General features: G+C 39.0%; 2 protein-coding genes across 3 annotated transcripts; one reads left to right on the top strand and one right to left on the bottom strand.

The window, feature by feature from the left end:
- The first annotated feature begins 982 nt into the window (after positions 1-982).
- Positions 983-3,931, top strand: LOC121680628 (multicilin). Its single transcript, XM_042060082.1, has 5 exons — positions 983-1,330; positions 1,438-1,498; positions 1,888-1,997; positions 2,947-3,057; positions 3,242-3,931. The coding sequence occupies exons 1-5, from the start codon at positions 1,280-1,282 to the stop codon at positions 3,911-3,913; spliced, it is 1,005 nt and encodes a 334-aa protein (XP_041916016.1). The 5' UTR covers positions 983-1,279; the 3' UTR covers positions 3,914-3,931.
- Positions 3,932-4,620: 689 nt separating this feature from the next.
- pstpip2 (proline-serine-threonine phosphatase interacting protein 2) lies at positions 4,621-13,697 on the bottom strand. 2 transcript variants are annotated; one of them, XM_042060083.1, is made up of 15 exons: positions 13,569-13,697; positions 12,452-12,552; positions 10,364-10,438; positions 9,250-9,284; positions 9,026-9,132; positions 8,679-8,741; positions 7,911-8,009; positions 7,507-7,552; positions 7,311-7,390; positions 6,896-6,994; positions 6,161-6,257; positions 5,654-5,726; positions 5,256-5,290; positions 5,055-5,126; positions 4,621-4,877 (listed from the first exon to the last, which is right to left on the bottom strand). In XM_042060083.1, exons 1-14 carry the CDS (start codon positions 13,599-13,601, stop codon positions 5,071-5,073), a joined length of 999 nt encoding a protein of 332 aa, XP_041916017.1. In that variant the 5' UTR covers positions 13,602-13,697; the 3' UTR covers positions 4,621-4,877; positions 5,055-5,070. The 2 variants fall into 2 exon arrangements, with proteins under 2 accessions (XP_041916017.1, XP_041916018.1); XM_042060084.1 differs by having other exon boundaries at positions 4,621-4,833.
- Between the last annotated feature and the right edge of the window lie 894 nt (positions 13,698-14,591).

Here is a 14,591-nt window from a genome sequence, read left to right as displayed (position 1 = left end):
AGCTTCATGAATGATAGTATATCACATCAATTTTTCCCCAGGAACATGGAAAGGGAAATGTTTATACATTTATGTATAATATAATTAGTCTGAAGAGAATGTAAAAATGGGATAACATGCAACACTTATATTATTACTAAAGAAGAATACATACAAGTGGAGACAATTTTCAGACATTGGCAGTAAGCCATCCTTCACAAAAGCCATTCCTCAATGCCCATGCTGACTTTAATGGAAGTATCTCATCAATCTCCATATCTGCTGTCTTTAATTGTAACACATCCTGTATGGCATTGTGTACTTTTGAGTGTGTGAGCTGGTTTGCATTACCAACTTTATTTCCTGAAGGAGAAAGCTAACAACTCTCAGAGCATGGTGTTTGACTCCACATGGCCTTGTGTCCTGTCTAGGCTTACAGCAAACAGCTCTCACCGTTTATTAACAAACTGATAGATTGAAACACAGGTGTGGGTGGGTGGGCTTTTCCTTTCTCTTGATGCATTTCCTTCTCAGTCAGCAGAATATGCCTGAGCATGGATATGAGTAGGCTAGCCTGGATATTAACATTATTAATCAATAGCTGACCAGAAATTCAACCAATTTGCAGCTGCACAGCCCCTCATCCCACCCCCATCGGTCTCTCTCTGTCTCTCTCCACTAGGCTACTCACAAAAAGTTAAGGATATAAAGGCTTTAGGGTGAAATTTGAGGATGAACCCAAAATCCACTAAAACTTTTGATTGTGAACCTAATGTGGCCTTCTCTAAACTTTTGAATGTGCATGTCCAACAGTTCAATGTTTCAGTAGCCTAGGCTTAGGCTACTCTTAGGCTACTGAAACATTACATTTCACCCGAAAGCCAGATATCCCTAACTTTTTGTGAGTAGCCTAGGCCTATATGAAGATGAAGTTATCGGAGATGTTGATTTGATCTAGATTTTCTCATAGCGGTCTGGATGTACACATTGTTAATTTAGAACAAAGAGGACGTGGAGTGGTAGCAATGCAGGCTGCCAGGCTCCCTCCAACGTGGAAGTGAAGTGGCGCTTAAAACGTCCGCGAGAAATCCACTGGCGCTACTGAGCGCGCGGGGAGTCAAGGCACGCGACGCCAAACTTCATACCTGACAACAACTGCCAAGTCGTAACCTGGTCGTAACCCTATGGTCATAACCCCGCGTAGCTTACTCATTCACGCCCTCCAGCTCCAGTACATCTCGCTGCAGCCTGCGGGAAGGCAGCATCATTCCACTGCACAGATTTCACCACACAGACCGCAATGCATACTTGCCTCTATACACACGTGCCTTCTTATGATACCAACCCTCAGGTAGGTATAAAACAGCCAATATCATATTCACTTGCACTCAATGTATATAATGCGTGTAACATAAATTGTTTTACTAGGCCTAATGTCTTATGTTGTTGTTTTTTAAGCGAGACAATGAAACAATCGTCGATTCCTTTGAAAACGATGCCATTCTTGAATTCATCACAGGTAAGTTTATTGTGAGCTTAGGCTAGCCTAGGCCTACATATTATTAATATATTTCCAACTCATAGCCTGTATTGAAAACACCCAAGGAGTGCGCTCAAGTGACAGAAGATGTACAGTAGGGTAGCCTACACATAGTTTTTTTTTTTTTCTTTTATTTCTGTCGTAACATTTTGTAAATGACTCATCCTAAAGATAGCCTATAGGCCTATTTCGGATTAAAGAGGCACAGGTTCTATAGGCTACTACACTAACATGTCTTTTTTAGCAATAGGCTGGCAGGATATTACAAATATTTATGTTTATATTATTTATAAATGTTTTTAAATGTAAAAAAACAAATGTTACATAAATAAAATAAAAAGTGGTATGTTATGGATTGTGTTATTTAGAACATACCAAGTGGATACCTAGGATCTCGATGGATGCATCAGATGTTATCAGTCTGGATGTTGCTGTGCAGCCAACAGACCTTGTTGATAGCCTGGAACTGAACAGACAGGTAAGGAGGAATTTAGACAGTAGGCCTATGTGACAACGTCTGTGTGTGTGTGGCGGGGGTGGGGAGGCACTGCTGAAAATAATTCTGCTAGTGCACCTTTTCAGAACTTCAGAGAAACATCCAAGAGAATTTCTCAATAGTGGATTTTCTTGTCACTTTTGGTTATATGACAAAGAAGAGATGTTTGGTCAAAACAAAGAGGAAACAGTGAGCTCTGATGATCATCCTGTAGACATGTGAAAGCACATTTGAGTCAGTGCACATGCTGCAAGTCACCCCTCCTTCCTCTTTTTACCCTGGTGAGTTGACCTCATTGGTTTACATAGCCTAAGTGAGGACAAAAGGGACATTATATGGAAATACCAGCATTGCTTACAATAGTCTTTGTCTCTTCAACTAGATGTGATGTTCATATGTGTACTGGTAATTAATGAATTAACATTTAATTTCTCAGAAATATAAAATAAAAATATAGTCTGACCATACTCTTATGTCATTACAGTTCTCAGTGTTTACCATATGCTTTATTATTTGAAAAGGAATTCCCACTGGTGTTACATAATGTGTTTTTCGAAATGCAGGCATGACATTCTGTGTGTAACCAAATATACCAAATTCAGTAAAGGCTAGGCCGCTAGGCTAATATAAGTAACACAGGTATGCTTAATTTGGCCAGAACTGTTCTTATTCTTTTTTGCCCACACTATGGGAACCACCAACTTTAGCAAACACAACTGTCGGCACCATTTTGTGATATTGAACAGTCTTTGTAATTGGGAATGCAACACATATGGCTGTACAATGGCACATGGTTATTGATGGACTATTGGACATGACTTACGAATGCAAAAACAGAGTGTATTGACTATTGCTGCACCCTTTCATGGAACTGAATGTGAATTACTGTCAATGTATGTGTCACTGGGTAAATCAATGGCATCTTCCACAGTTACACACTACTTTGCAAAGGAAACAGGATGAGATATCTGCACTGAGGGAGAAGAATTCACAATTAAAAGAGCTGGCCAGGCAGGCAGAGCATCTGGCTCATCTACTACATGTAAGACAAATGGTCCTTTACAAATAATGTGTAATACAAAGTTACAGTACACACTATCACAAAGCTAAGATCTTAATAACATGAGCTTCTGTGTAAATCTGATGTTTCATCACAGCTGTTATATTTGCATTTGTTTTTGTTTGCTGTGTATGTATGTGTGCATGTGTGTGTGCGCATGTTACAGACCATGACACCATCAACAGGAGCAACCAAACAAGCCGCTGCATGCTCACTGTCATCATATGGGTTGGGTTACTCATCAACTGAGCAGCATTTACGCAGCTTGGATAAGTGGGTGTGCACCGCAGCATATGACTCACAGGACACAGAGGTCTCATCAGCGCCGACACAGACAGACCAGACACCTGAATGCCTAAAACCTGGACCTGCAAGCCCACGCACTGGAGTGAAAAGATGTCTGTGGCCCAGTCAGGATGATTCTGGATCAGCCGGCGAACATTCCAGCTCCGCAGAAGATGCAGTAGTGTTTCAGAGGGATGCCAAGCGGAGGAAAGATGACCAAGAGCTACTCCAAGCTCAGCTGCAGCAGTATCTTGAGGATATTGAATGGGACCTCCAGCAGGAAGATTCAGTAGTGAGCCAAGAAGACCAGACAGAGGGACAAAAATCCGACCCGATCAATATTTGCGGAAGTTTCCAAGGGCTCCAAATAGTGAGAACCACTCTGTCAACTGACACGGACTCATCAGAACGGGGAGAGCCTGTGTGCTTTAAGACCTCAATCAGAGAACACAGCACCATCAGGACCCGTGTGTTCCCTTACGGAACGAGCTTCACGTCTCCCACACCAACAGGTGGCTACAGGTTCCTCTGGATACCCACAGAAAAATCATGAAAGGATAAATAAAAATCAGGTGTTTATTGTTTTTACTTTAAATATATGAATAGTATGAAGCATTATGTTATAATACATATGTTATTATGTATCAAGGAGAAGGTGGTGTGTACAATTTGGCCTTCATCAGAACTACAGATGAAACATCAGGTGCAGTTCCTGATTTGAATGACTAAGTTAAATTACAGACCCTTTTTGTACTACTGTAGAAGTTTGGTAATATTCCAGACATTATTACTGGGGTAATTTACAAGATACACTTTTGGTTACAAAAGTGCTAACACTAAGCCATTGGGCTGATATATAGACTGATAGCGCGAACTCGATCAAGGGAAAAAAGCTTCCGGGGGGGTGTTTGGCTCGCGGTCATCATGCAAATGACCCTAGGGTGAAATTCACTCCAAACCATTGCTTTAATAAAGAGCTTCAGAATGTAATAAAATAAGTTTTGTATTAGAAGTTTGATCCTATGTCTATTCACTTCTCTATGTAAAAAGAAAACTGACCTTGATTCCTATTTTACAAACTTGGAGACCAAGTCACCTTACGCATTGAAGGAAAAAAACATAGATTAGTTAAGGCTATGGTAAATACTGTGACAAATTCCTGCTGTCTTCTGCTCTGCAGTTGCCATTTCGGTCAACATTTTCCTGTATTCTCCCACTACTGACCTTTCCTCTTCCAGAGGACAAAAATATGACAAGGAGTCAAATCCAGTGTTTTTATTACAATGTTTGCAATCTGTCAATAAATAACTTACTCTTACATTTAGTTCTAAATTATGTATTCCATATTTACAAAATCACTCCACTTCATAATCAAAAGCCAAAAACATTGTTTTTTCTCCCCAACAGAAGGGATGATGACTGTCACAGCGCTCTTCAGTAGGTAGAAACCACAAACAGAACCCAGATGGTTTTCTAGTGATTAGAACCATACAGGGATGAAGTGTCATTCAAAAAAGCTAAAAAGAGAAGCACATCAATGCAAATAAGGATTGTAACAGAGGAGTGCATAGATTAAAATACCACTGACTAAATGTTAGCAGCAGGCTCTCCTTTAATGTTATATTACATAAAAAATAATATACTATAGTATAATATACTAATATAATATATTATATAAAATAATATACACGCACATATAACCATTAGTGATCAGTATCGTATGGTGCTGTAGCTTGGGTCTGTCACGCTTGAGTAGAGAACATCACCTGTGAGAACATTAAAAAGAAACTTAGAATCAGCAGTAAAATAAAGGTCACCTCCCACTCAATTCCATAGCTGGAGTCATATATTCAAAGCACAAGTGAAGTACAAAATCTAAAACAATGATATCATACCTGATGCATTGCTGTCTGGAATGGGTGGCATCCTTCTGTTCCATGAAATAAACAAACAAATAGTGAGGACACATACACATGTTTATACAGAAAAGAACTCTGAACACTAACTGCCCATCGCTTACTTGTTCTTGCTATTGTTAAGCATGCATGCTACTAAAAGGAAGTGCGTATTTCTGTGTGTGTGGGAGTTTGTGAAGCTAAAAGCTGGTTAATACTGGTTAGAGATATAAATAATAGATACTGTTTTGGTGTTAGGGTGTTTGTTATTCTATCTCTAAAACCCACTTGTAGTAAGTGGTCAGTGCAGTACAGCATGTTCATTTTTCTGATGCATGGTCTGAAAGTCTGAAAGATGTTGAGGGCAGCAGTGGCATGTTCTCCATCTGTCCTCTCACCTGGTGATTGTAGGGGGTTGGCGTGGCGGGGGAGCTCTCTGGTTGCTATAGAAGTTTTCATATGGTATAGGTGCTGAGAGTAGAACAGAAGCATTGATGTAGTCACTGGGCACGTTGAATTGTCACACTGTAAAATGTGCTAACCCCATGCATTTCAAAATCACACGTTGCACCATGTGGAGAAATTACATCTCAAGAGCAACGGCATTCTGAACAAAGACAGCTAATGAAACCACGTTTACAGAAGCAGAAGTCACAGAACATTAATCCTAATCATAATACACAAATGAAGGGGTTCTGTATTTAAGGTTAAGGACTTTTTTGAAGGGGTTTTGTTTTATTTCTCTAGGAACAGGAGGCACAGAAACATAAAGGATAAAGAAGAACTGTGTGAGCTAAAACGTAGTCACAGTTATGGCAAGTAGAACACAAAGGGGCACACAAGGATTACAAAAAGACTGCAGTAACTAGCCTATGTTGTGGAATTGTTTAAGAGCTCATGTCTACCTGGTGGTTTGTCTCCAGTTCTCCTGAGGTTGATGAAGTGCTCAATGTCTTCCTGGATGTTACATTGTTCCAGTGACTTTCTCACCTCTTCATACAACTAAATCCCATAGTACACAAAGACACAGGTTCACTCAAAGATGACTTCTCAGCCATCTCTACTAACATGTGGCCAAGACATACTACAAGGTGGATGTGACATCACTTTGTTTACATTCCGGTGATTCTGGTTTGGCTCTGTAATTTACAGAATGCTGACATACACCATCTGCATTTGCTTTCCTTATTAGGCCACGTGCTGTCTGATAGCTGGGATTATAGAACAGTGATTTGAGTTTAAAACAGAAACTAATGACTTCATCTAACAGAAAAATGCTATACCATCTGGAGTTATACGACTATATATGACACATTACTTTTCTCATGTAATGTCCACATTATCTTACAGTATTTCCACCTATGTCAACTGAACATATGTAGGGATATACAAGGTCTATAAATCATATAGGAAACATAATATTTGTCATGTAAATCTCTGTCATGTACTGTACATCTCAATATGCAAGGTAGGCCACATATAGAAAAAATATTTTTTCTATGTTACTGTACATGAAAGGGGCATTACTGGTATGTGTGTTAGCACTGTTAACATACATACTACATAAAATGAACATTTGGGTTTTATAGTGAGAGCTGCAGACAGCAGAAAGCTTTAAAACAAATGTTTGACAGACAAACCTCATCACTTGTGACACACTGCTGAGAGAGCTGATTGAGATGGGTCCACACCATGTTCCTGACAGTGCTGATCCGCTCCGCTTCCTGGTTCTCAAAGAACTGTGGATGGTAAACCATAAAACACACAAGCCAAGTGTGTTTCAAATATTGCTGATACAGTTCAAAGTGCAGTTAGTTAGGTGTAGAGCACATCTGTCAGAGAAGCATGCAAACATCCAATCTATGATACACTGATGAAGTGCAAGAATGATATTTACAGGGTCTGCCACGTTTATCATTATTAAACGTGTGGGCAGCCTATTACACATGCATACCAGTTAAATTAATAATTGTTGATAGATTCATATATTTATATCATAGACCTCCTGTTGAAGATCTCTGCTTTAAGGCATTACTACATTTTAAAATCTCTAACCTCACATGCTTTGACATGCTCGTTCTGCCATTCGTCCCTGAGCTTCCCCAGCGAGCACACGTTGCTATTGTACATGTTGTCTACAAGTCAAAGGAAAGATAATACTTCATTTATAATGTGGACACAATTCACAACATGTTACTGTTAAGAATATGCACCTGTTTAAAACTCAATGACTCAACTGGTAAGCTCTCACCTGCTTCCTCAGCTGAATTCTTGGCTTGCTGTGCTTTTGAATACAACTGAAATGCAGACAAATATTACAACAAACAAATTATCACACAGTAAATGACTTATTCAGTATTTCAAAAACAATGATAACACCTGGGCAGCTTGTTGGAAATGCCAACTGCATTCATTAGTGTGAAAATAAGCATACTCTGTATCATGAATATTATGTGTATGTATTGCTGAATTATTGTGGCAAGAGAAGTAGGCCCTACATACTGCCTTCCTGAATAAAAAAAAAAACGTCCGACCAGAGCCCATCCACTATGAATAATGTCCATATAAAGTAGGCCTAAGCTGTTTGTAAAATGACAGGTGATCATCTTTTCCATGACTACTGTTGTTGCAGCTTGGTATAAGTGTGTGTAGTACCTTCTCCTGCTGTTTGGCGCTGCTTGTGGTGGCACTCCTGTTCATGTTTTGCTCAGCCTCCTCTTTGTCTCGGCACTTCAGCTCATAAGTCTTCTTGGACTGCTCATTTGAGACAAGGAGTTGGAATATGCAAGCACAAAAGGGTTGTTATTACATTAAGCAGACAGTGATTTAAACACATGTAAACATTTCTATGTTATTCTGTCAACACTGACAGAAGGAATAAATGGGAACAAAACAACACTGTACATCACGTTATTTCTTAATAGTTTGGTTCTGGCTTATGCAGAATCACTTTACCGATGTCACAAATGAACTCACATCATTGCGTGTATGGCAGTTTGTGAGATGAACTATCTTCTCTATTATGAGCAGTTCCATAAAAACCACAGAGCAAACAAATGCACTACATGCACGCACTGACTGTTCTCCATAGTTCAGTCACAGAGGGCACAAAGAGGAACCCAAAATTCAATTCCTCGCCCTTCTCAAAACAGAAGTAAACCTAAGCTTGACGGAGCTGTTTCATTTTCTGAACTTATGTGCATAAACTAAACTAACATTAAATGGACCCAGAGGCAACTATGTTACTGACAGTGGTAAGGACAGTTTTCTCCTTTATTGCTTACTTCCTGCTGGTTAAAAGAGGTTAAAATCTTTACTTCCTCCATTTGAGTTGCTGCAGACCAACACTTCCCTTTCCATAAGAGGTTTATGTTAGTTGCCATTAGCACTGTGTTAGGCTATGTCAGTTCAGATATATCTTACCTCCATGGTTTTCTTGTATTGCGTGGTCTTCTGCTTATGTAGGCCATCCATCTGATGTTCTAGCTTAAGAAAATACAACACACACTCAACTGCACGGCAATATTCTCAGATGTTTTTTGAAGAACACATCAATGATGAAAACTAAACTAGACTAAATTTGTCAAAACAAAATGCATGAGCCATAGTGAAAAGAAGGCAATGGTTTAGCCATATGTGGTTTCAAAATAGTTAATGGTGAGTTGCTTTTCTGCAAGCAAGATACCCATCTGGTCACTAAATATGCTACAGTACATTTTTAATAGTCTTATAGGTCTAAGTTAATGTTGCTTTCACTATGGGACTGGTACCTTTTTTCTGGCTTCTTTCTGTTTCTCTCTGAAATCCTCCAGCTTTTTTGCTTCCTCTCGTATGGTGTGAGCCAACTGAAGATGGGACAAGCCCACATTTTCGGTTTCTATGAAAGATATGTTTAGATACCTTTTTTAAATTGTTTGAGTTTGGGTTCAAACGAGAATGTTCAGACTTGTCTGAAAATCAATTTATAAGATCAGAGAGAAACTAGATTACTTACGTAACTTAAAAACATCTAGGGATCGCTTTAGTGTACTGCAAAGACCAAAACACATGCATCTCAGACCAGTATAAAAACTACCGCATTTACATAATGGCACTACTATACAACACTCTTCTAAAATTATACTACTGTGGTCCTCTTAATTTGCTTCCATGAGTCTTCAGATAAAAACACATGAGCAAATTTATTGTCTTCCCCCGTACAACAACACAATATAATGGTCTATTTATAGCTATACAGTATGGCTTCACAGAGGCCCAGTCACAGAGGTCACTGTGTTTGTCCAAATTAATTTACAATAGGGCAATGTGATATAAAAATGTAAATACACTGAACGCTATCTTACTCATAAGCAATTCTCTGTTATGGCTATCTTGGCAACCATCTAACCCAACAAATGCCAAGGGAACTTCCTGAGCTGAACACCCACATTTATATAGGCTAGTTAATCAGATGGCATGAATACTCCCAAGGGTTAGTCTTAATACTTAAGTTGACATTTCATACTTTTTGTTGAATTATTATACATCAGAAAAACGCAAATCTTAAAAAAAATCTACAAATTTATGACAAACGTCACATAGCCGTTTTGCAGGTTTGCCCATTTGCAGATTCGGTGTTTTCCATGCAATAGCTTTTAAAAGCTCAGCAGGTTTATGGTAAATGTGTCTTGTACCATTACAAAAAAGAACTTGACAGATCACATTTTAAGGTAAAAAGTGAAACTCAACCACTATTACTGCAGACTACCATACAATGGCTATCAATTGTCTTATACATTTAAGTTGATACAACATTATACTGTATAAACTATAAGTGTTATGACAATGACTTGCATGGTACATACAATCCACTGTACTAGATATAAAGTAAATATCAGGAGATTGTTTTTCAAACTCATTTTACTATTCATTCAGCCTTCATTTAAGTTGTTTAATAATTAAATCATTAAATTGTGTGAAACATCGTCATTGTTATGAAAGTCCAACGCTCTCAAAATGATGACACAGCAAAGTTTTATCACTTACATATGGTAGGCATAATTGGACTATTTGACTGAAGTTCACTTCCTGCATGCAAAACATATTTGATAGTGATCTGCATTACTTACTTCATTTCATTATGTCCACACACTTTCTTTGATAAACCAAGAAGCTCCTTTGCGTACTTCTCCTCTATTGTGGCTCTAGTAATAAATCAGATATTGATATGTTATTTAGATTAGATTAGATTCGATTAGATTCAACTTTATTGTAATTGTGCAGAGTGCAAGTACAAAGACAACGAAATGCAGTTTGCGTCTACCCAGAAGTGCAAAAAAGCAGAAAAGTGCAATGTGATATACAGGTATAGACAGGTGGTTCATAGACAGGACAAGATATATTTATTTCCCTGTGGCATCCTTTCCTACATGTTCTATGAAATCACATGGTCTAGTCTAGTGAAATAAATGTCAAGACTCAATACTCGTAAGACTGCACTCTGATAATAAGTTCCATATGCATTACTATTACTATTTATACATGTGGTTAGACAAACAGATCAAGAGTTTCAAAAATGATGCCTCACCATGGCCTTTGCCCTGACCAATGCTGAAAAGCAGACCTGTTTGGTTACTTGCCCTTTGGTACAGATATTGCTATGATTACTCCTATAAAGCTTTGCTTTAATATATTCACTGAAGCTGGTCTGCTCGTCTCTGCTTATTAGCAGTTTGCAAAAATCACAGTGGATGAATATCAGTGCAAATTTGCAGAATATAACCTAGAAAAATAGCATGTCGCTGTTCCTTTGCATTGCATTACATTATGCAACAATTCACATTATGAATATTATTCTGATTTAAATATCAAATTCCAAGGTAAATACAATTTTATGGTCCTTAAAGGATGGGAAAGCAAACAGAACATTGTTATATTAGACCTTCTTAAAATGCAAAACTATGTACAACAATAGAAGCAAATATAGCTGCAGGCAGCAATAATGGGGCCAAGCAGCCCAGCGCAACTCGATGCTATTCAGATGCTATACATCAGACACATGGCTCTCACATCAGTAAGTATAAGTATATATACTCTTTTCATCCCGTGAGGGAAATTTGGTCTCTGCATTTATCCCAATCCGTGAAACACACTCAGTACACAGTGAACAGACAGTGAGGTGAAGCTCACACTAATCCCGACGCAGTGAGCTGCCTGCTACAGCGGCACTCGGGGAGCAGTGAGGGGTTAGGTGCCTTGGTCAAGGGCACTTCAGCCGTTCCTACTGGTCGGGTTTCGAACCGAGGAGTTCGAAGCACTAACCAGTAGGCCACGGCTGCCCCCAAGTGTGTCAAGCAACTAAATTAATATAGCGGATGGATCAATTCTGATGTCACAAGTTGGCCATGTACCACGTTTGGTTTTGATACATGAAAGCGTTGCAGAGACATGAGTTCATTCCTGTTTGGGGATTTCGATTGGTTGTAACACGCATATGCTTTCTAAAATGAAAAATCTATTCAATAACTTTGGTGAGGCTTGGTCTAAAGATCATCTGAGCCAAATTTGGTTGTGACCTGTGAAAACTTTTTAAGGTTTTCAACAAAATCCAATATTGCCGCCAGATCACTTGGGTTGGGTTGACTTTGACACCCCCCCCCCCCACACACACACACACACACACACACACACACACAAAAAGTTTCAGCACTCTGTATGCTATGTATTTCTTCACTCATCATGCCTAACACTTCACCACTTACAGTATTGTAGGCAGTATACAGTAGGCTAGTGCCTTCAGGCAGTTTGAAAGGACATCTAGATAAGTGTTTTTGGTTATGTACAGCAGAAACACTCCTACCCCAACTGGGCAAATAAAGAAAACAACCTGTATACCGTGAGAGTCATAGCCTACTTCACTCTAGCTTTTCCCCGTCCTCATAACCTTGATTAAATCTTTCCTGGATTAATCATTACAAGCAAATTTGAACTCAAGGGTAAGGTTCCACAAGGAAATGCATTTCAAAGAATGGACTATACAATTAGTGAAGTAACCTGAAAACAGGAACCTATGTAGAATCTCATATTATGCTCATTGACTGACAGAAAGCTGTAAATAAGCCGGAGTTAGCTGTGAGTGCTAATCTGAGGAAATACTGCTCAATGAAAAGAGATATTCGAGGATATACATGTGGGGGTGGGGTGAGGGGGAAGCACACCTTGCTTTCATGAAGTCTTCAATCTCTTTGCAAGTCCTCCTGCCATCATTCAGATGCTGAATAATGTTGTCATAGCCACCAGTGCAGGTGATGTCAGTGTTCTTGTGAATGTCAGAGAAAACATGTGACAGTCAGGAAGATTGCAAAACTACATTTTGTAGCCTATAGTCTAAATGCTGAGAAAAGTCTTTATGTGATAGGCTTTTGATTGGGCTACAACAGCATTTGCACTATCTTGTAGAATCCATTAGTAAACTACATATCCAGTGCTGAACTGATTATAGCCTCTATAGGCTGTCATTTTCATTTTTGAAAGGACATTGAACACTTTCACATTCGGAATTTTTATTTCCGAAGTTAGTGGACTACTGTCGTCGGAATAATATGGAACAACTATTTGTCATTAGGCTTACATTGTGATAACATTTCAATAATTCAAGAGATGCTCTATTCCATGAGGCGGCCTACAGTTAAATACGCTCAGTGTGAAATAATGATCTTCCACAGTCTTTAAGAATCCCTGTAATTTTTTGTCCCAGGCATGTAATCTGCTCTGAAACCACACCAACGTCTTGGGGCCAAAAATAAGCTTCTGTTTTGTTTTTAAAGAATACCACCTATCTCACGCACGCATTCAATAGCCTTCAAACCAATCCAACAGGCAATTAAGTGACCGGAAATATCAATTAACAATGGTAATCACGAGTATGGTTTTCTTTTGTTTAATAATCCGGCGGATATGGACTTATTTACCGGTTGTAATCATAGACATAACGATTATAGCATGTGAAGCGCACGCGATTTGTGTGCTTTGGAAGCACTGTTGTGACAGGCTGACCACTAGTCTCGCACAGTTCGGCGATGTTTCCTCATATGAACTCTGGAGGACAATTTGTGAAATACAAGGAGAATATTAAACTTATCAAAAGTAGCCTATACGGTAGAATCCTATCGTAACATGAAAGTATAGGCTAAGCAACACATTGGCAGATGTGATGAAAGAACACACTTGACTCAACATCTGTGACAGACAAACTAGGTAGCCTAGGGTGTGCAATCAAGATTTCCGACATGCCTTCAAATCCATCTAAATGTCAGCCTACAGTCAAAAGCTTACCCAAAAGTTGTCTTTGAAATGAAGTTCTCTCATTCTACACGGTGACCGTTCCTTCTTTGAGCTTCAATAACAGAACACGTTGTGTCAAATGACTGATGGTTCTCACACTGCCGTGTTTCTCTTATGAAGGCGACATCACATGCTGTGGATTGCAGGGTCCTAAAGACCTCCTAAGCAATGTGGGCGTGTGTTCATGTGCATTTACAATAACATGAATCAAGTTGATTGGTCATATATCCATTGAAGTTGTAAGGCTTTGCAAAGTGTAGTTAACCTATAATAGAACTATTCGTTTCAACTTGATTCCATAAGAAAACTTAGACTGAATGAACCAAGTGAGAACTTAGACTATACGGCCTAAATATGAAAGGGGATTTCATGTTAAGGACCAACCAATTCTTGTAATAAAAGGGTTATGAATGCTGACGTATTAGTTGGTGTTGGTGCTATGTCGCTTAAAATTACATTCCTGCCCACCCTTCAAGAATTTGGCATATGCTGTTGCATGCTTGCAGACAGCAGGCCTGTGTAAACATAATTCAGTGTCTGGAAATAGCACTTTCCAAGACAGAAGAATTTCAGACCTTATTCTTATAGGCCTACATATCTAAAGTTCGCCTGGCACCACATATTGGTAGTCAGACATTGTTTAAAACAGTGAATAACTATTTGTTACTATATATGGCATTACAGGTCACTCCAACACCCTGCCCTTTACAGAACTCTGTTGACTGTTATTAATCAGACATGACGTGTGTAAACTTGGCTTGAGTGTGTAGCAGAACATAGCCTGCATGAACAGGTAGAAGCCTACTTCTACTCTGTAACGGCCCCTGATTATATCTTGTCATTGAATATGGTGAAAAGTGAACACCCCATCTCATTCACAATGTTGAGACACCAATCATGTCATGTCCACCCCTGTGAATCATGGTGTTGTTCAAGTCTTCCACTGACTATATCAGTCACATTGTGATTCTGTCATGATTTTCCCCATGGAGATGCTAGTGCAACTTCCAAAGA

Source organism: Alosa sapidissima, chromosome 13, assembly GCF_018492685.1.
Source record: "Alosa sapidissima isolate fAloSap1 chromosome 13, fAloSap1.pri, whole genome shotgun sequence".
Taxonomy (NCBI): Eukaryota; Metazoa; Chordata; class Actinopteri; order Clupeiformes; family Clupeidae; genus Alosa; species Alosa sapidissima.
This window is presented reverse-complemented; position numbering and strand designations above follow the sequence as displayed.

What these genes read in the sequence shown, in the direction of transcription:
- LOC121680628 (XM_042060082.1), top strand. Translation starts at nt 1,280, where the DNA reads ATGCATACTTGCCTCTATACACACGTGCCTTCTTATGATACCAACCCT. An exon ending in CATTCTTGAATTCATCACAG is followed by an intron (nt 1,499 to 1,887) that starts GTAAGTTTATTG and finishes TGTGTTATTTAG; the next exon opens with AACATACCAAGTGGATACCT. An exon ending in GCCTGGAACTGAACAGACAG is followed by an intron (nt 1,998 to 2,946) that starts GTAAGGAGGAAT and finishes CATCTTCCACAG; the next exon opens with TTACACACTACTTTGCAAAG.
- pstpip2 (XM_042060083.1), bottom strand. Translation starts at nt 13,601, where the DNA reads ATGAGAGAACTTCATTTCAAAGACAACTTTTGG. An exon ending in CCTAGATGTTTTTAAGTTAC is followed by an intron (nt 9,133 to 9,249) that starts GTAAGTAATCTA and finishes TATCTTTCATAG; the next exon opens with AAACCGAAAATGTGGGCTTG. An exon ending in CAACCCCCTACAATCACCAG is followed by an intron (nt 5,291 to 5,653) that starts GTGAGAGGACAG and finishes TTCATGGAACAG; the next exon opens with AAGGATGCCACCCATTCCAG.